The following is a 21933-nucleotide window of genomic DNA, read 5'->3' as shown; positions in this document are numbered from 1 at the left end:
AACATGCGCTAGAGCATCGGAATAATAACTAAATGAATAAATAAAATAAACGTGACGACTTACCGACTGCTCGCTCTGGATGACGCGTTGCATGTGGCGGCGGAGGTGGACGCAGGCGAAGAAGCGCTCCAGGGGGGAGGCGGGCAGGAACTGGGAGTGGGCGGGCAGCATGCTGGCCGTCAGCAGCTTCGTCAGACCCTCATGGGACAGCAGGGTTGGCACCGCAGCCGCCCACGCCCGCTGGGGCAGTATGCGTGACGGTGGGCTCATCACTAGGGGAGGGAAAGCAAGGGGAAATTTTTATTTGAATAAAACACTTCAAAAACTCCCCTTTCCCTACACCCTCACCCCGAAAAAAAGAATAGAAGGAGAAAGTCACCAACACTTTTCTTTTAATAACTATAAGATAAAGAAAAACGAAGAAAAAAAAAGAAAAAAAAACACTTCAATGATTATAGTATGGGGAGAGTGGGCAGGGAAACAACACTTTGCAATAGTTATAGTTTCTATCAGAGGATGGGGGAGGGGAAAGGGGAGAAAAACACTACAATGATTATATAGCATGGGGGCAGGGAGACAATGCTGCAATACTTATAGCTCTATTTCAGGATGGTGGAAGGGGGAAGGGAAAAAACACAACAATAATTATAGTATGGAGAGTGGAAGGGAAACAATACAACAATGATAATAACCATCTACAGCATGGGGTGGGGAAAGGGTAACAATACAACAATGATAATAATTACCTATAGCACGGGGATGGGGACACAATACAACAATAATGACTATCTATAACATGGGGAGGGAAAAGGGAAACAACACTACAATCATTACAGCATCAGGAAGGGGGATCGAAAAAAAACACTATGATCATTATAGCATGGGGAGGGGGAGAGAGGCCGACATCTAACTGGAAAATGAGTGGAGCTGGGGAAAAAGGTGGTGGGGGTGGGGGTGGGGGGGAATTAAACAAAAGCAACATAAGAACTATGTAACATGGTGAAACAGAAATAAACTTATCGTAACATTTGAAAATTTGAAATACACATTTTTCATTGCCTGACCACTTGTGCTGAGACCCTGATATGTTACGCAGGAATCAATAGAAAGTCTGTCACAAGCAAAACAATAGCAGCTCACCAATCAATAAAATTACACCTATCTGAGATAAGCTTGCCAGTTTAAGGTGAGCTTTTTTCCCCCTTTCTGGAAGTGAATTTTCACCTGACAATATCTCTTTCATGCCTTGTGGCAGTCAAGGAATTAAACCATGCCTCAAAAGAGACCTTCTGCTCAAAATAAAATGTACACAACCACACATTTTTATTGAGTTGATCTGTTCCACTAAAGAACTAAAGAGGTGTTTCCCTGGGTGCTGGCAAGGGTGCGATAAATAGGAAAACTCATTCGTTTCACATTTTCCTGAATTATCTGAAGCTTACTTTGAAAAAGAAAAGGCAATACTAACACAGATTTTTTTTCTTATCATTCATGATATTCAAGCTCTTCACTCATTTCATTTAGTATCAATGACTGCCCACATGATGTTCCCTCACTGAGTCACTCCACTTTCAAACAAATCATGATCAAGTAATAACAGCAGTCACAACCATCAAACATATGATCCAAAAACAGGTCAATAATACACAATAAAAATATTGGAGCATTGCAATCAAGAAAGAGATTATCTGAAATAGTTCAATAACAATAATTTCAAATAAAATCAAATAACGCATGGTGCACTGGTGCATTTAAAGTGCCAACTCACAACAGAAAAAGACTAAAACAACTAAAAATTCTGACACATTAATCCCAGTTTGCAAGAGACAGGTAATGCAAAAACCATGTGTCAACAATGCATTCAACGAGTCCTGCAACCAAGGCAGACTGGCTGTCTGCTTAACCGAGACACAAGTTCTGCAAATAAATGTAAGTTCAGCCCATGAATAACCCCAAGGACCCCCACCCCCAGCCCCACTCACTGATTTTCTTCCTCTCACATGATTGAAGGAAAGTTGAACAAAGTAACAGTCACAACATCAAAACACATCACTGACCTTCCTCACAGAATTCCTGAGTGCACTAAAATGGCAAACCATCATTTAAAAAAACCAAAAAAAAAACCCACTAATTTACTCTACATAAAAAGAAGGGCAAGGTGGAGGACTGGAGGGGCGGGGGGGTGTTTGTTTTACTTTTAGGGAGGATATATCAGGAAGTAGTAGGTAAGAGATGATGATGATGGTGGTGGTGCTGAAGGTGGTGGTAGATGTTTTAGGGCGGAAGTATCAGGCAGTAGGTAAGAGATGGTGTGATGGTGGTGGTGGTGGTGGCTGCAGTTGTTTTAGGGGGGAAACAGAAGTCGGTAAGAGGTGGTGGTGGTGATGGTGGTGGCATTTGTTTTAGGAAGGAAGTATCAGGCAGTAGGTAAGGGATGGTGGTGGTGGTGGTGGTGGTGGCAGTTGTTTTAGGAAGGAAGTATCAGGCAATAGGTAAGAGATGGTGGTGGTGGTGGTGGAAGTGGTGGTAGTTGTTTTGGGGATGAAATAACACGCAGTAAGTAAAGGGATGGTGGTGGTGGTGGTGGTAGTGGCAGCAGTTGCTTTCGAGAGGAAATATCAGGCAACACAAAACAGGTGGTGATGGTGGCAGCAGCAGCAAGAAAGAAGGGGGGAATGGTGGGGCAAGTGGAGGTGGATGATGAGCAGTTGATGAGCTCAATTGTTCAGTCCATGGAGTGTGTGGCCAAGATGTGAAACACTACCCTTGCCCATGGTGATGTGACTGTAGCTATCTGATCATGACCAGAACTACAATGGTCACTCTTGTGCAGTAGTGGATGCACGGCGACTCGATACCAGCACCCCTCCACATCATTCTCTCTCTTTCTTTTGTCATTAAGGGTGGGCCTGAATGCTTTTCAAATACAGTCTCAGTTGGGATTGATTTTTTTTGTTAATTTGTTTGTTTATTCTTTCTTACGCTATTGAAGTTCTAAATGGGGAGGCAAGTGGAGAAGAGTGTTTTTGTTGTTGTTGCTATTGTTTCTTTTTGTCCTATCTGAAACTTAAGAAACACTTATTAATCATAAAACTAACAAACAAACAAAAACAAAAACAGACATTCAAGAACATGCATGCAAAATTCTGATGAATTCCAATGGGTAGTCTGAGAACACAACATGCATGTCATATTGTCAGTGAAAACTTGTTCATAGTTAGTGGAATATCAAAGATCGGCAGTGCAAGAAAAGAAAAGAAAAGAAAAAAATCAAGCAGTCAGTTCTGAAAGGAAAGAAAAGTAGAAAAAACAAAAAAGTAAGCTGTTAGTGCAAAAATAAGCAAAGTGAAAGCTGCCACTGCCAAAGCCATCTGACAAACAGAGAAAAAAAACTGGCTGTGCAACACAAGTCCAGATTATAAAACAGCCAAGGAAAACAAGAAAGCCAAGAAAAAAGAACGTTTTCAGCCCAAAATGACAATGCAATTAAAACGTGACTTAACAGATCCTTTGTTTTTGTTATTGCTGTTGTTAAAATTTACAAGCTTTGGAGTTAAATGTGCATCACTTTTCAAAAGTAGTCAAATAACTTTCAAAAGGTAACCAACTGGCAAAGAATAGATAATATCCAAGAACAATATAACAAATACCCTTATTTAAAAAAAAAAAAAAAAAAAAAAAAAAAAAGGCTACAAAAAAGACTTGACCAAAAAGAGATAGTTGATCCTTTTTTTTCTCTATTCTTTCTTCTTCTTTTTTTGTTTGTTTTTTTGTTTTTGTTTTTTTGTTTTTTTGTTTTTTTGGTTTTTTTTTTTTTTGTTTTGTTTTTTTGTTTTTGTTTTTTGTAAATCCACAAAGCAGAAGTCCAAAACAAAGCAAACTTAAAAGACAAGAAGAAAAAAAAAAAGAAAGATAAAAAAAAAAATGATGCACCCTACTCCCAACCCCCATCACCCCTTTACCCTCTCCAAAACCACCACCACCCTTCCATGCTCCTCAACAGCATGGTCCGGTCGTCGCATGTCATCAGCAATCATACCTGATATCTTCCCATGGTCCATGGTGTCTCTCTGGGTCTGTGGGGAGTGGAGGGCGGGGTGGCCGGGGGAGGTGACGGGGTGGTGGGAGGAGGCGGGGGAGGGGCCGGGGCCGGTGAGGGAGGGGGAGGCGGGCCAGCCCCGCGCCCCCGGAGACGTCATGGACAGGCCAGAACCAGGGAACGGGGATCCAGCATCCACCATACCTGGAACCGAACCCAACCGTCCCGATGGACCCAAACCGGCCGCGCTCTAGTGACAGGGGGCCAGGGTCACACACGTCAAATGGAAAGGAATGGGGGAGGGGTAGTGGTGGGGGTGTGAGCCATGGGGGGAGGGAAGGGAGAAGGGTGGAGGGTGGATTTCCAGGAGAAAAAGCAAACTGCCATGATTTTTTTTTATTATTTTTTTTTTTTATGTATATTTGCCCAATATATATCCCGAGGGGTATGGAGTACAAAAAGCAAGGCATGGAGTGGGATGAGGGTGGGTGGGTGTGAATGAGTTGGGGGAGGTCGGGGGAGGCTGTGGGGCGGGAGGATGATGCAAAGATGAAAGCTTTTTTCTCTCTTTCTCTCTTTAGACTTTCAGTATTGTATTTTGCCATGCCTGGTGTAATTTCTCTTTATGAGCTACTCCTTTGAATGTTAGTATGGGCATTACATCTATATATCTATACAGAGACAGACAGATAAATAGATACACAAACAGATACATAGAGATATATATATATATATTTGAGAAATGGTAAAATGAGCTTGTTTTAAAAAAAAAATCTAAAAAGAGGAAAGAGGAAAGGCAAAAAGACAGAAAGAAGTGTGTAGACTCCATTGTGCAGAAGTCATTACATATTGTGCTGAAAGAGATCAGAGGAGGAAAGGCATGACAGAGGCGGAAGCTATGCTGTTAGATGAGATAATGAGATACAACACAAGGCCAGCACATTTTGTCAGTTCTCTCCCTTCACTCAGTTCATGACACTGCTGTCGTGCACTAAACAATTGATTAGAACAAAAGCATGGCGATGTTGTCGATGCACAGAACAGCTGATTAGAACAATCAACATGACAGTGCTGTCTGTGCACAGAACAACTGATAAGAACAAAAATAACATGACAATGTTGTCAATGCACAGAACAGCTGATAAGAACAATCAACATGATAATGTTGTCAGTGCACAAAACAGCTGATTAGAACAACCGACATGACAATGTTGTCAGTGCGCAGAACGCCTGATCAGAACAATCAACATGATAATGTAAGTGTTGTCAGTGCACAGAACAGCTGATTAGATTAGAACAACCGACATGACAATGTTGTCAGTGCACAGAACAGCTGATCAGAACAACCGACTTGACAATGTTGTCAGTGCGCAGAACAGCTGATCAGAACAATCAACATGATAATGTAAGTGTTGTCAGTGCACAGAACAGCTGATCAGAACAACCGACATGACAATGTTGTCAGTGCACAGAACAGCTGATCAGAACAACCAACATGACAATGTTGTCAGTGCGCAGAACAGCTGATCAGAACGAAGCCACATCGCAGAGCTAGCCTAAGGCTTGTCGGAGAGAATATTACAGCTACAGTGGATCACAGAGATAGGAGAGAATAATAAATGAGAGCTATATCAACATATACAAACACAAAGAATATCAAAAGAAGTATGATAAAGACATAAAAACCATTGTTCAACAGAAGTATGATAAAAACATAAATACCATTGTTCAATCAGAAAATCTGACTAAAGATTCAAAAAGTTCATTTTGCTTTAAAGTACTACAAGTACAAAAAGGACCTGATAGCCTTACTTATTAGCTTAAGTGTTAATGTGGCAAATAACATTTCAATAGAACCAGACATGCATAAACAGATGTTGTAAAATAAAAACTGATTATCATATTATGCATGAACCACTACGAATCTGTTCATAGTGAAAGTAGTTATACAGCAGTATCTGTACTTCTACAGTTAAAAAGTGAGAAATAATATAAGAGAGCAAAAAGAACCAACCACAGATTCTAAAGACCTGACCTGGAGAAAAGTCTGAAAATGATTTCTTCGTCTCTTGCTTCCAAAGGTTATAATCAGGAAGGTTCTGGTTTAGATAGTGTTAATGCATGTCCCAACACTTTCATGTGAGGGAATTTACTAACTGAATTGGGAACAAAAGCTAAACCAGTTACTGATACTCACACTTGAACAAGTAGAAACTTGGTTCAAATTATAAAAGGAACAAGAGCCAGTTTATTAAGTTTGAAATGAAAACAATAAAACAGGCACACAAATGAGTGCCTGTTACTGAAAAAAGAATTTTTGTTGTTGTTTGTTTCAAAAAAAGCATCAGTTTACCAAGAATCGGGAAAGACAAACTTAACAGAATGACAAACCCAATATACCAGCACACTAATGTCATCATTTTGTGAAGAAAACCATACTCATGTGAGCACAAAGCACAAAGTCATGGTTAGTGCTTTGCCAGATTTTGATGGTTAGTCTCTCAGTCAGGCATACATATAACTTAGTGTAAAAAAAACAACAACACAGATTCTTTATGCCCAACACAGTCAGTAGCAGTGAGTAAGCAACAGAGAACAAAACTTCTCCCTTCGCTCTCTCTCTCTCTCTCTTCTGTCATAAAAGTGAGTAAAGGAAATTATCTATCTAAAATTACATTTAAATAACATACTTACCGTGACCCAACTGGTGCAGACTCCAGCAGGGGTCTGACATTCCTTCCTGTGCAAACTACTATCCGTCTATGCAGAGAAAACGAAAGTACTACAGCCGATAACCTCCCGGAAGTAGGTAACCTCCCCTTTGTCCCCCTGGCTAGCGCCCTCTTTTTCCGGCAGCCATCATGACTCCTGTTCCTGAGCTCCTCATACGGCTAAGTTTTTTCGTATTTTCTGTCTGTCTGTCAATTCTCTGGCGTTCTTGTTTGTTGACTCTTATTTACAGCAGAGCATCAAAGAATGACCAACGTCTATCATCATCACAACCGCCAAACTGACTACATCTAAAGTCCTCAAGTTTCTTTCTGAATATGTTACAGAAGTGTGTCTGGTTCTCTATCTACAGTTCTCTAGTTTCTTCCTGAATATGTTATGGAAGTGTGTCTGGTTTTTAAGTGTGTGTGTATTTGGTGTTGTTTTTTGTTGATGTTGTTGGTTTTTTGTTTGGTGGTGGTTGTTTTTTTAAATTTAACCCCTGACCTTTGCTCCCAATATCAACTCTTCCAAATAGACATCTTTCACCACAGTATCAAGAATGTTACATATATGGACTTCACTGTAACTTGTAACAGTGTTTGGAATGGGTGCAAATAGTACACAATGCATAATAAATGTGGAGCAGTCAAAAGTTTCACTGAGTACCCCAAATCCAAGCCAGTCAATCCCAGTCAATAAGCCCAACACAGTGTGTCAGTGGAGCAAGTCCTTGATATGGGCACTCAGTGCCATAAACACACCACACCATCTTTATCACAGGATCCCAGCAACTCACTTAGTGCTAGTTACATTCAACACATCTATGAGACAGACAACAGCCAACAAACAAAACCATACAAAGTCTATGTGACTGCCATGAGCACTACCTATAGACTCCAGCATGTTCACTGCAGACCGGGACTGGAGCTAGCGACACAGTCAGTACCTAACAAGCCTAACAGAAGAGACTGCAAAGGAACTGTGACAAGAGTCAAGATGCTCGTAAAGCACGAACCATCACTCTTTTGCACACACACACACACACACACACAAATCAGCCATGTTTTTCTTCTACAAAGAATGAGACATTCCATTCAAAACTGCCCACACACGTCATTTCCGCCCCCTCCACTGACCTGGGCTGATGAAGGGAGCAGCAGGGGACTGCATGTGGAGACCCAGCCCCTGAGGGGAAGGCGTGGGCACAAAGGCCTGGGGGGAGGGTGCGTGCAGCTGGGGGTTGCTGGGGGAGTTGGCCGTCAGCAGCGTCCCTGGGGACGGGGTTCCAATCAGCGCTGCTGATGGAGAAGGGTTGATCTGCGACACACACACCACGCAGCCCAGGTGTTTGTTTTGAACAGCGAACAAAGTGAACCAATGCGTTATGTGCTGTTTGTAGCAAAAATAAAAACTTCACTGAATATTTTAACTTATTTTCTTGACCTTGTCAATGAACTGGTGCGTGATGTATTGTTTGCAGTAAAACAAAGACTGTCAGTGAATATTAAGGTGTATTTTCTTGTCCCTTTTACTGAATGTACATCTCTTGATTTAGTGCTTTTACTGGGAATCTGAGATCTGTAATACACAACTTTTGTTTCCTGAAAAGTTGGGATCAAAAGGAATATACAATCAGAATGAAAGGAAGTAATTAAATGAATGATAAACCTCTTCTTTTTTTCCTTAATCAGAGAGGCTGTAAATTCTCTCAGATGTGTAATACACAACTTTCATTTCTTGAAAAGTTAGGATCAAAAGGAATACACAATGAGAATGAAAGGAGATAATCAGAAGAAAGATAAATCTTTTCTTTTTCTTTTTTCTTTATTAATCAAGGTTGTAAATTCTCACAAACCACATAGTTTTCTGAACAATTCCCTTTCACTTCCATCAGTCACAAGGCTTAAGTTCTCCTCATGAACTACCTAATTTACTTAACAATTCATTCTCCCCACTCCCTTCCACTTCCCTAAGTCCCCTCAAGACCCTCCACCCAGCTTCCTTACAACAACTCCCCCTGCCCACTCTCCAACTTCCACTCACCCCAGACATGCGACTGGGTCCAGGGGAGGCTGGGGTGAGGGGGTTTGAGGGGGGCGTCATGGGCTTGTTGTGGAAGCGGAAGCCATCCCCCCTCTGTCGCCCCCCAGCGGCCGGGGAGCCCAGCATGGGCTGCTGCTGGGACATGAACATGTCCATGTCCATCCCCATCGGGGACGGGGGGTTGTCGTCCTCCGTCGTCGACCTCCGCCTGGCATGGCCCGACGTCACGTTCTCATCCACAAACATGCTGAGAAAGCTCTGTACAAATAGGGAGGAATATGTTGTTTAGATTTTTTTTTTTTTTTTTGAAAAATTCTGTTCAGAAGAATTAAATCATCAAAATAAATAATGAACAGGTGAAACAGCCAAGTGGTTAAAGTCTTGGAGGAAAATGGGTTTGAATCACAGTTGTGGCAACTGGTGGCTTAATGGTGGAGATTTTTTCTGATCTCCCAAGTCAACATATGTGCATATCTCCAAGTGCCTTAATCCCTTCATATGTATATGCATGCAGAAGTTCATATAAGTGCAAGTTAAAGATCCTGTAGTCCATGTCAGCATTTGGTGAGTAAAGGAAACAAGAACACACTAAGCATGAAATCCCCTGATAAAGGGAGTATGGTTGTCTACATGAATGGGTAAAAACAGATATACATGTAAAAGATCACTTGTACATACAAGTGAACATGAGAGCAGCAGGCCACAAACACAGAAGAATATAAATTTCCTTTGATTAATATATTCTATATTTTTTCTTCTCCTCCCCCTCCCTCCCTCTCTCCCTCTCTCTTCTTCTTCTCTCTCCCCCTCTCTTCCCATCCCTTCTTCTCCCTTTCTCGACTAGAATTGTAGAGAATTTTCTTACCTTGAGACTAGGAGCAGGGGTGAAGCCCTCCACAGCACGGGTACTGTCAAACAAGCCGAATGCTCCATCTCTCACAGCAACCAACTTTCCTGACTGCATGTGGATGTCCACACAATAGCTGTCAACACATGACAAAAACATCATTCACTTCCTTACCTTGCTATATCAGATATACATGAAAATATATCAACAAATTGCTGTTTAAAACAAACATAGCCTTATTTCTTTCACAGTCTATTGTACCAAACATATGACAAGACAACAACCCAACAAGGCAACACACTTCAAATATACAGCTTGCATCTTAGTTGTGTATCAGCAGCACTCTAAACAATGTACATTTTGTATCAGCATAGTTAGATAGGCAACCAAGCCATTTCAACAACTAATGATGTAGAATCTCTACCTTAAGAATAATGTTGTAGAAATGATCTTCCGGATAAAGTTGCAGCTTTATTCATCTCTGGACAAATTGGGCAGTGAAATCTATCAGGTAAAATGTCAGATCTTCCCTGACTTGTGTGGTACATCTCACAAAACAAAAACACACAAACACATTCAGAACCAGAGACTGACCAGCTGCGGAAGACAAGGCGTACATGGGTGGAGGACTGGGGCAGGATGGTGTAGTTGAGCACTGGCTGTTTGGGGTGCTGAAATGAACAACCCGGTTGTGCTTTAACTGCAGTTATGCTTTAATTGTCAACATCAGTACAACCCATCTAAATTTCTCCTAATGTATCCTGATTAAGAGTTGAAAAAATCTGTCTTCCGCGTCTTCCAAATCTGCATCTGCTTTTCCTCCTGCCGCCCCTGGCCATGCTAAAAGAGAATGTGATCTCCCTTTTTGCATGCACACAGGTGTGGATGTATGTGTTTACATATATGTGACTATCTCCCACGAAATGATAGATAACTCGCGCTGCATTCAGTTGCCCTACAGGCAAAAACAGTGCTAAGGTCCCATCAAAGTAAATCGAGTTTTTTGCACTAGTGCATAGTTCAACCTCCAATTACAACATATCTCACTGTTTTTGCCAAATTCAAACTAAAAATTTGAAAATTTAGTTAATTTCCACACATATGTGCTGATATTGTGGAGCAATTATCCTGGAAAACAGCATATTTTACATTAATATATATTCGATATCTTAACAGAATACATTAACATCAAAGAAAAAGAAATACTAAAAATAAACATGTTGGTAAATACATAAAAACATAATAAAGTGGAATTGTAATATACTTAGAGGGCAAATCACTGAAATAAAAAATGAACAAAAATGGGCCTCATTCACAAACCCCTGTGCACCCACCCACACTGGCACATACTGGCATATTTAAAGTACAAGTAGTTCAAAACAATTATTTAAAATCCACAAGTTTATTTCAATTCTTAACAAATTCAAAATTTAGATGTGCATCATTCTAATTTTGATGTAAAAGAAATGTAAACTAAAGAAGCTTTGTTTGTTGAGAGATCAAGAGGAAAAAAGTCTTTTACACCCCAAAACCACCATTCAAAATGACATTGGTATTATCAAGTGTGAATATCAATGCCCAAAGCATGTACAGACCCTAGTTTGATAACCTGCCTAACTTTCACAGGCATACAGCTAAAACAAACCCCCTTTACTAGGCAAAAATCTCAACTTTCAGTTGCAAAACTTTAAAGCTGTTTTACTCAAAATGACTGCCGCACTACTAACACACTTTGAACTACCATAACTTCTGCATTTTTAACCTAGGGACATGTTTCATATATCATTGGAATGGTCTTTTCGTCTTCTTTCCAATGGTATAATATATATATATATATCTTTATATCCTCAAAAATCGACTTATCTATCATTTTGTAGAAGCTGGTCACATAATATATGTCACACAGTCTGCCTCCCTGCCAAAACCCCTCTCTGCAAAGATTTGAACATACCAATGTCGAACAGATAAAGAATGCTAATAGAACTGCACCATAAGCATGGGGCTTAAAGAAATGTATGGAAAACAAGTAAATAAATAACATGAAAAACAAATAAAGATTACTAAAAGAGCTCAGAGCCATACACAAATTCATAACACAAACAAATAATTTTCTAAAATCACAAACAAAATACCATATTTTAACTTTTTTTTCATGGGCCTTTTAATGTGCTGTGCCTTATGTATTGTTAAAATTTTAAAATTGTATTTTTTTTTCAATGCAGATGGGGGGGGAAAGCATTATAAAATAAAGTGCCTTGAAGCCTGTAAAATAAGGCACAACACATAAACAGACATGCAACCAGAGTGAAGCAGAGGACAGCACTCACAGTGGAGGTGCCCATCATGGAGGTGGTAGACAGCTTGCTGATGGCCGTCATAGGGCACCACGTGTCGTACAGTGTCTGCAAACATCAACACCAACCAACGTCAATACATCACACACTGCTGACTAAATAATACAAAAGCATAAAAAAAACACACTAGCATGCAGACATGCACACTCACACACAAACACACACAAATACAACTACACACACACACAAACACGCCTTCACCCACCCACAACCACATCCTGCACCAATACCCCCTCCCGAACACCCAGACCCCTATACATTCCCCTACCCCACACACACCCACCTGCGTGAGGCGTGCCAGAGAGCGTGAGGTGTTGAGCTCCTCCTGTAGTTGCACCAGCACCAGCAGGTGTGGGTTGGCTGTGGAGGATGGCTGGCAGGTGCCCACGGACAGGTGGAACTGACGTGCATCCGTCTTCCACTGCACCGTCATCTGACAGCACACCACACAAAACCACTTGTGAAAGATGACAATAACAATGGATGCTTAAATAGCAATATCAATGCTTATACAGCAGTCTATCCAGAAAAATGCCAACACGCTACACCACTTGTGAAAGATGACGATAATAATGCATACTTAAACAGCAATACTGATGCTTACACAGCAATCAATCCAGAAAAATGCCAACACACCACATCACTTTAATGCCAACACACCACACCACTTGTGAAAGATGATGGTAACAATGGGTGCTACTATAGCAATCTATCCAGAAAACTGCTCAATGTGCTTTATAAAACACGTTATGCATAACACATTACATCAAAGTTGCATATACACACCAAACTGTGCCTTACAAACCATACACACACATAAATACAATGTATACATGTATATATACAAGCATACATTTAACAAAAATCCAGTATTTATCTGTTTAGCATTGGTTTTTGGTATAAACAGTATTTCATTCGAAAATGTCGAAACACAAATAAAATTAATTTCACAGGACAACAAGAAAATGTTGCATTAAGTCCTGTTTGTAATGTACATGCATATATAAGCTACATATGTGACGGATGTTTCTGCAGATAGAAATTTAAACATACTTTTAAACAGCAAAAAGATGTATACTTTGTTGTGTATAGACTGATAATAGGATATGAACAATAACTCTTTGTCCTGCTGTACATGTTAAGGTGCTCGGGGACACAAGAACCTATGTACACATTATCAAAATATTCGCTAATAATAATAATAACAATACAACAAATTGGTGGTATTCCATCACATGGCAACAAAGTGTTTGCAAGGAGTGATCTGTGAAGATGTACTCACCACATGGGCTCTGTTTGGCCCATAGGTGATGCTCAGCTTCCTGAAGTTGTAGGACTTGATGGTGGCCATGGTGGGCATGTTCATGCGCACATCTGAAAACACACACACACACACACACCTTCATTATACCATGTGAAACAGGCAGCTGATCTTCAGACCTGCGCAGACCCCAACATTCCCCAAGGAAACACAACTCAAAATTTCAGTGTTATATTTTCAGCCGAATGGATATGGTAACATTTCCATAAAAGAACTCTTCAGGTCCTCTCCTCTTATTTTCTTGCTTTTCCAGCCACTCCTACTGAGCTTTCCATTTCATGTTTCATTTCCGTCCACTTCTGGTTCAGAAGCAGTTTTGTGCTATTGCTTTGACACAATTTTTCTGCCAAAGTGAAGGTGCTTTAGTACTGACATCATGTGATCGTTATTCCCGCAAGTCCCATGAGTGGACAAAACATTTCGGGTGAACCAGGCAGAACATGAAACTAAGTTGCAGGTTTTGCAGTCGGCAAGATGGCCTTTTTTTCAGTTTTCGTCTGTAGCAGTCACTGCAGCTAATTTTCCTTTTAAGTTGATGCACTGTGACAGTTTTCTAGCAGTCTCTACAGCTACTTTTCATGATTAATTGATGCACTGTGACAGTTCTCTAGCAGTCACTGCAGCTACTTTTCATGATTAATTGATGCACTGTGACAGTTCTCTAGCAGTCACTGCAGCTACTTTTCGTGATTAATTGATGCACTGTGAGAGTTCTCTAGCAGTCACTGCAGCTACTTTTCGTGATTAATTGATGCACTGTGACATTTCTGCAGCAGTCTCTGCAGCTACTTTTCGTGATTAATTGATGCACTGTGAGAGTTCTCTAGCAGTCACTGCAGCTAATTTTCCAGATAAGTTGATGCACTGTGACAGTTCTCCAGCAGTCTCTGCAGCTACTTTTCGTGATTAATTGATGCACTGTGAGAGTTCTCTAGCAGTCACTGCAGCTACTTTTCGTGATTAATTGATGCACTGTGAGAGTTCTCCAGCAGTCACTGCAGCTACTTTTCGTGATTGATTGATGCACTGTGAGAGTTCTCTAGCAGTCACTGCAGCTAATTTTCCTGATAAGTTGATGCACTGTGAGAGTTCTCTAGCAGTCACTGCAGCTAATTTTCCTGATAAGTTGATGCACTGTGACAGTTCTGACAATCATGATATGTTGATGCAAAAATGTTACATGTCTGTCTGAGTGTGTATGTGTGCATGCCTGAAATCTGATTAATGACACAGGAAACAAATGATGAGTGCCCAATAGCAGCCATCAGTCGGCTCTACCCAGGTAGGCAGCCTGTTGTGCAAATGATCTCATGTTTGTAAAGCGCTTGGAGCTTGGTCTTTGACCAAGGACAGGCGCTATGTAAGTATCCATATCATTCATTCATTCATTGTGACAGTTCTGACCATTGTAGGAGTCAGCAAAGTCAGTGACCAGCTGGTAGAGTTGACCCATGGCCTGCCACTCCTCCATCAGGTCCGTCACTGTCTTCTGCACATTGTCACTGCTCAGGTCAAAGGGCAGGCACACCCGCACCGTAGAACCTGCAAAGGATAATTAATGACTTAAAAACAGAAAGTATTGGAAGAACAACATCAATTCTGTCCTGTCAGACCCCTGCCAGAGTCTGCACTAGTGGGTCACGGTTAAGTATGTGTAATTAAAAGGATAATTAATTACTTAAAAACAGAAAGTATTGGAAGAAAAACAACATCAATTCTGTTCTCGTAACAAATGATGAGTGCCCAATGGTAGCCATCAGTCAGCTCTAACAAGGTAGGCAGCCTGTTATGCAAATGACCCCAAGTTTGTAAAGCGCTTAGAGCTTGGTCTCTGACCGAGGACAGCCGCTATATTAGAATCCATATCAAATCAAAATCAAATCATTTGTGATTGGAAAAATGTAAATACCCAGGTCAAACCAAAGACCCTCAGTCTGAAACACTTGAACCAATCAGCTATTGCACCCAACCAAAATACCAGTAATAGTGGGTGTTATACTTATTTACAACACTGATAATAAAGTGAAGGACAATCTTTCACATGCAGTCAACTTACCAGACTCTTTGAAGTAGGCTGTTGGCAGAGGACCTTTGGCAAACAGGAACTGAAAGAAAAACAAGATTATTGTCAACTTTTCTCTTCTTTATTTTCTTAAAATTACTGAGACATTTCTCATCAAACCTTAAAATGGAAGATTTGTTTTCGGTTTTGTTTTGTTTTTGTTGTTGCTGTTTTATATCCTTATCCATCAAATCAACTTCTATCATTCTTCCCTAAGAGCCAAGCTCTTTCCAGTGATAACCACTGCAGCTGTGAGTATGTGCATTTTGATGTCCATTCAGTTTTCAGCTCTTTCTCTACATGGAAGAGAGTGGGAGGATGAAATGTCTACAAAGCAAAGTATTAGCTATCTCAAAGCCAAAGCTGTCTTTATGCACAGCCAAGAAGAATACTGATGTCACATATATGAACCATATCAACTCAACCACTCTGTAGGTGCCATTTGTTTGCCAAGGTATAAAGTTACAACACACAGACAAATGGATACACAGATGAACAAATGTATGGTTACACAAAGTTTCCATTTTGTTTCAGTTTACAAGCATGCAGACTGAATCCATATGAGCTACATCACATCTGTTTAAAAAAAAAAAATAAATAAACAAGGAGCAGATGCCTATGGATAAACCCAACACTCTGCCTTGAGAACCTACCATAGGTACGTATAAAACATTAAGCTAAAATCAAGACAAATAAACAAAAATAGAAACAAATTCATGAAAAAAATCTAATACAAATTTAAAGATACAGACAGACAACAGAAGACAAGCAGGCAGACATAAACATGGACAGATAAAATACTGACCAACAAACACAAACCGCAACAACTAAAACAAATAAAAGACTGACCAACAAACTGACCAGCAAACACTAACTGCTATGACTAACACAGACAAAATACTGACCGAAAACACAAACCGCTACAACCAAAACAGATGAAAGACTGACCACCAAACACAATCCACTACGACCAACACAGACAAAAGACAGACCACCAACACAATCCACTACGACCAACACAGACAAAAGACAGACCACCAACACAATCCACAATGACGAACACAGACAAAAGACAGACCACCAACACAATCCACTACGACCAACACAGACAAAAGACAGACCACCAACACAATCCACTACGACCAACACAGACAAAAGACAGACCACCAACACAATCCACTACGACCAACACAGACAAAAGACAGACCGCCAACACAATCCACAATGACGAACACAGACAAAAGACAGACCACCAACACAATCCACAATGACGAACACAGACAAAAGACAGACCACCAACACAATCCACAATGACGAACACAGACAAAAGACAGACCACCAACACAATCCACAATGACGAACACAGACAAAAGACAGACCACCAAACACAAATCTCTGACCAACACAGACAAAAGACTGACCAACAAACACAAATCTCTACAACCAACACAGACAAAAGACTGACCAACAAACACAAATCTCTACAACCAACACAGACAAGACTGACCACCAAACACAAACCAATATGACCAACACAGACAAAAGACTGACCAACAAACACAAATCTCTACAACCAACACAGACAAAAGACTGACCAACAAACACAAATCTCTACAACCAACACAGACAAAAGACTGACCAACAAACACAAATCTCTACAACCAACACAGACAATGACTGACCACCAAACACAAACCACTATGACCAACACAGACAAAAGACAGACCACCAAACACAAATCTCTGACCAACACAGACAAAAGACTGACCACCAAACACAAACCACTATGACCAACACAGACAAAAGACTGACCACCAAACACAAACCACTATGACCAACACAGACAAAAGACTGACCACCAAACACAAACCAATATGACCAACACAGACAAAAGACAGACCACCAAACACAAACCACTACGACCAACACAGACAAAAGACCGACCACCAAACACAAATCTCTGACCAACACAGACAAAAGACAGACCACCAAACACAAACCGCAGTGACCAGTGACCAGAACCATGCCACAGAACACTGACCTCCACAATCCAGTTGCGCGACGCTCGGCTCTGCACACGGAACTTGCAGGACAGCAGCTTTTTTTGGAGGTTGTGTGTGATGTCCTTATCAGCGTTGGGGAAACTGGCAGCACACAGATTGCAAGGGAAGTTATAATAACAATAATATCATCAATGATGATGATAATAATAGCAATAATAAAAGTAGTAATAATGATATTGATGGTAATAATGATGATGATGATATTGATAATAAAATTACTAATGATATTGATAATAATAATAATAATAGTAATGAAAATGCCAATAGAGGTTTACACCTCCCAGGCACCGAGCTTGTGGAGTTTACAAAGGAATTTTTCTTCCTAAAATATGTAACATACTTACTGTGACCCACTAGTGCAGACTCCGGCAGGGGTCTGACATTCCTGTTTTCTTCCTAAAATATGTAACATACTTACTGTGACCCACTAGTGCAGACTCCGGCAGGGGTCTGATTCCTGCCCTGTGCAAACTACTACCCACCTATGCAGAGAAAACGAAAGCAGCTACAGCCGATAACCTCCCAAAGTAGGTTACCTCCCCCTGACTAACGCCCTCTTTTAAATAAAAAATTATACATACATAAACAAACATGCATTAAGTACAGCATTCGTGACCAAAAATGTGCTCACACAAACATGCATCCCATGCTCAAAGAAAAATGGAATATATGAAATTTATGCTTTAAACACTGCGTCATATTGACTATTATTAAACTCTCTTAAAAAAAAAAAAAAAAAAAAAGCAAAAGAAAGGAAATGTTTTTTAAAGAAATCATACATATGCCTTCCACCTTACAAAAACTAAGCCATAATGTTAGATGCACCTGACTGATTCATGTGACTGTTCTTATCAAGTTTTCCACAGCATACCTCTTGGTCATGACTAAGTCTGATTAGAGTACAGAACTTAACAGTACTTTTAATTTGTTCATTTGACAAGCATTTCTTCCATTCCGTTTGCATTTGTTACTGTTCTCACTCACAATGTTACCTGCTTAGGTATTCAAGACAACTATCAATCTCTATTCAGTGACAACCAACAGTCTCTCTCTCTCACTGGAGCAAAAAACACACACGCACACACACACACACACATGCGCACACACACTCACACACATACATATTTGTATGTGAACAGAATGGGCATGCACTTGCACCCTTGTTTGTCCCCATGTGCACATGCATCGCATTTCCTTCATTTACCCCCTGAAACAAAGTACGGCTGCCTAAATGGTGGGGTAGGAACAGTCATACAAATGTCCACTGGAGTTCAAGTCAATAAACTATAAAAATATATATATTAATTACTTTAATTTCTCTATTTCCTTCTAACTTTCTCATTATCATCATTTGTTAGTTATTGGGGGTTTTTTTGTTGTTTTTTTCATTACAATATTTTCCACCTGTAAAAAAAAAAAAAAAAAAAAAGCAGGACTACAATAACACTCACTCCATTACACCCAGCGCCAGACACGTGCCCTCGCTGTCAACTGTGATGCTGCTGTGAGACAGACCTTGCCTCTGCAACTGTACATGAAAACAACAAGTAAAAATGTGTCACATTCACAATCAAACTCGGCGTCACATTCACAATCAAACTCCAACACTAGACCCAATGTGCATCCCTGAAGAAAGGCCTTAAGTTCAAATGAAAACATGTAACAAAGCTGTGCAATCACAGAGTATCATGTTTGGACACAAAACCAAGGAATCCTCTCACTTATTTGTTTCCAATTTTCATCTCAATTTGTCTGAGGCAAATGCTCACTAACATCTAAAAATCCTGCCAAATTCAAGGGAGCCAACATTCCTATTCCAATTTCCTGTTCCAATACCTCCCAACATCTTGTTGCTTTCCTCTTTGCCTCCACTGATCTTTTTTTCATGCAATGCACAATGACAAAATAAATAAACACTTTAATATTGAAGACAGAAAACATGTTCGCTCATACCAGTGGTACACTCTCACCGGAAGCCTAGTATCTGTTGAGTTTTCTAATCTAGCAACAATAAGGATACAACAGACACACATGCAGACACACACACACACATGCACACACGCACACACATTGCCACTCTCACGCTCTACACATGCAAAGTCAGCCACTGAAGAGTTTCAGTCCACCAACAAGAGAACTGTCCACATACCTCTGCTCCAAGTTGCACAAAAGGAATTTTTTCTTCCACATGGGCCAGAAGATAGGACAGCTCATGTACAAAGTATGGAGAACCTTTGTTCTTCTTGCTCTCTGACTGGTCTCCTTCACCAAGAAAGATCTGGTGGGAAACATTGGTTATGAATCAGCCAAGTAAATCACCATAACTTTCATTACATTATTTTTCCGCTTGAATGGAACTGATCATTAGTCTTGTATTCCTGAATAGATTAATTATTTTTGAGAACAGTCCCTAATATTTTGTCTTTCAAAGGACCTGATAACCAGGTATGTTAAAAAGTATAATATCATCGTAATTCTTTATCTCCAGTAAACATGAATTGCACATTGGCATTTTTAAGCTGTATGTATTGTGTATTTTTGCTGAACAATATGGAATCATATATATTTTTTCTCAAAACTGCCTTAAAACTTTTTATCTGGAGGATGATTTTTTTTTTTATCCTCTTCCCCTACCTGACTTAAAAACAGGTCATGGACATTTGTCCGTACATAAATCTAACCATCCCAAACATTCCTGCACAAACTTTGACTCTTTATTCCATGTCATTAATGATTCTTTACAACAACAAGAACAACAAAAATATCAAGCACAGCAGACGGTTTACTTATTGGACTTAAAAAACAACAATACCTTTCTCTTCCTGCTCAAGCTGTCCATTTGCATAGGCATTCCTTCTGAAACAAAGGTCAGTTGTCAGGTAGGCAGGCCAGGTAAGACATGGGGGAGAAAAGCAAGACAGGACATAGGCTGACTGCACGCACTGTGATATTCTACCAAATGGTAATATCATATTAGTGAACAGTGTTGTTTTGATTTATCAGTGCATGAAGTGTGATATTTTACCATGTTTTGACATATCAGTGTATAGTGTGTGATATACCATTGAACAGAGCACATTTTACTGTGTTCTGATATCATACCAGTACCAGTGTATATTTTAAAATGTTTTGATATGAGTGCACAATGTATGATATTTTACCATATTTTGATATTATATGAAAGCACACTGTATATTTTATCATGTTTGATATTACATAAGTGCACACTGTATGATATTTTACCATATTTTGATATATACTAGTGAACAGTGATATTTTACCATGTTTCTATATATTAGTGCACACTGTATATTCACCATGTTTTGGTATCACAGTGAACAGTGTGATATTTCATCATGTTATTACATATCGGTGCACACTGTGTATGTATCATGTTTTGGTATTATATCAGTAAACAGTGTGTGATATTCTACCATGTTTTTATATATCAGTGCACACTATACTTTATCATGTCTTGGTGCGCAGAGGTGATATCTTACCATGGTTTTATATTACATCAGCGAACAGTATGTGATATTTTACTACAGTTTAAAGCCACACTTAAATGTGTGAGACAGTCTATCATTTATCTCAATTCAAATCTGCCCTCAAAACACATATGTAAAAATCTGCTTATCTGCTTTCATGGATGTCTAGGTTGTGTGTGTGTGTGTGTGTGTGTGTGTGTGTGTGGGTGTACTTTGTCAGTGGCACATTCCATTTGTCTTGCTTATGGTTATTATGGCCTCTTATTTTTAATTTCTGTATCCATTTCCTCCCTTATTAATGCTGACTGTAAGCTCTGTGGGCCCCTATGCTAAGGGGGTAGAGTGCAAGTTGTAGTCGTAGTTGTAGTAGCAGTCGTGGTATTAGCAGTGTATGTCACTTGGTGGATAATGTATCTGTATGCTTAACAGGATGGCCATGGGAAGAACAAAGAGGCAAAAGGAAGACCAGCATTAACTTCCCCCGTTCAATCAGTTCCAGTATACTCATGATTCCGTCTGGCAGTTCCAGTGCATCAGTGTGGAGGTGCCGCACCCACTTGGGTGAAAGCATTACGGTTGGAACAAAGAAAAAGGGGCTTTTTCCCCTCTAATCAAATCAAGGAGGCAATAACTCCCCCCCCCCCCAACCCATCACCTTTTGTTTTGTAATCAAATATTTATTGTCTCAGAGAATTTCTCTTTAAAAAAAAAGTAAGTAAATAAAGAAATAATAATAATAATAAAATTTCAACTATAATAAAAAAAAAAATTCTAATACATCTTAAAATAATATTAATAATAATACTAATAAATTTTTCACTATAATTACATCATAAAAAAGATATTATTTCTATAAACTGAAAGGTACCCCCGAAAGCGTAGTATGGCTGCCTACATGGCGGGGTAAAAACGGCAGACGCGTAAAACCCCACTCGTGTACATACAAGTGAACAAGCGAATGAATAAGAAGGAGAAGAAGAATTAAAGGAAATTAAAGGACATGT

The 21933-nt window shown here is 39.9% G+C and overlaps 1 protein-coding gene across 4 annotated transcripts in view; it reads right to left on the bottom strand.

Annotated features, from left to right (window-relative positions):
• The window catches only part of LOC143297731 (mediator of RNA polymerase II transcription subunit 14-like), a 54524-nt gene that overhangs the window by 9086 nt on the left and 23505 nt on the right, over window positions 1-21933 (bottom strand). For 2 of the 4 annotated variants that reach the window (XM_076610167.1, XM_076610169.1), the window contains exons 22-36: window positions 20254-20297; window positions 19591-19719; window positions 18893-18969; window positions 17420-17522; window positions 15373-15421; window positions 14721-14858; window positions 13278-13369; window positions 12279-12428; window positions 11969-12043; window positions 10236-10312; window positions 9660-9777; window positions 8795-9052; window positions 7888-8068; window positions 4040-4243; window positions 64-272 (exon numbers count right to left, since the gene is read on the bottom strand). In XM_076610167.1, the coding sequence (XP_076466282.1) occupies window positions 64-272; window positions 4040-4243; window positions 7888-8068; window positions 8795-9052; window positions 9660-9777; window positions 10236-10312; window positions 11969-12043; window positions 12279-12428; window positions 13278-13369; window positions 14721-14858; window positions 15373-15421; window positions 17420-17522; window positions 18893-18969; window positions 19591-19719; window positions 20254-20297 (1904 nt within the window). The remainder of the gene's footprint in view (window positions 1-63; window positions 273-4039; window positions 4244-7887; window positions 8069-8794; window positions 9053-9659; window positions 9778-10235; window positions 10313-11968; window positions 12044-12278; window positions 12429-13277; window positions 13370-14720; window positions 14859-15372; window positions 15422-17419; window positions 17523-18892; window positions 18970-19590; window positions 19720-20253; window positions 20298-21933) is intronic. The other 2 variants (XM_076610168.1, XM_076610170.1) reach the window with 2 other exon arrangements.

The sequence above is a fragment of the Babylonia areolata genome, chromosome 23, assembly GCF_041734735.1.
Source record: "Babylonia areolata isolate BAREFJ2019XMU chromosome 23, ASM4173473v1, whole genome shotgun sequence".
Taxonomy (NCBI): Eukaryota; Metazoa; Mollusca; class Gastropoda; order Neogastropoda; family Buccinidae; genus Babylonia; species Babylonia areolata.
The sequence above is the reverse complement of the archived record's forward strand: the minus strand, read 5'-3'. Positions and strand labels throughout refer to the sequence as shown.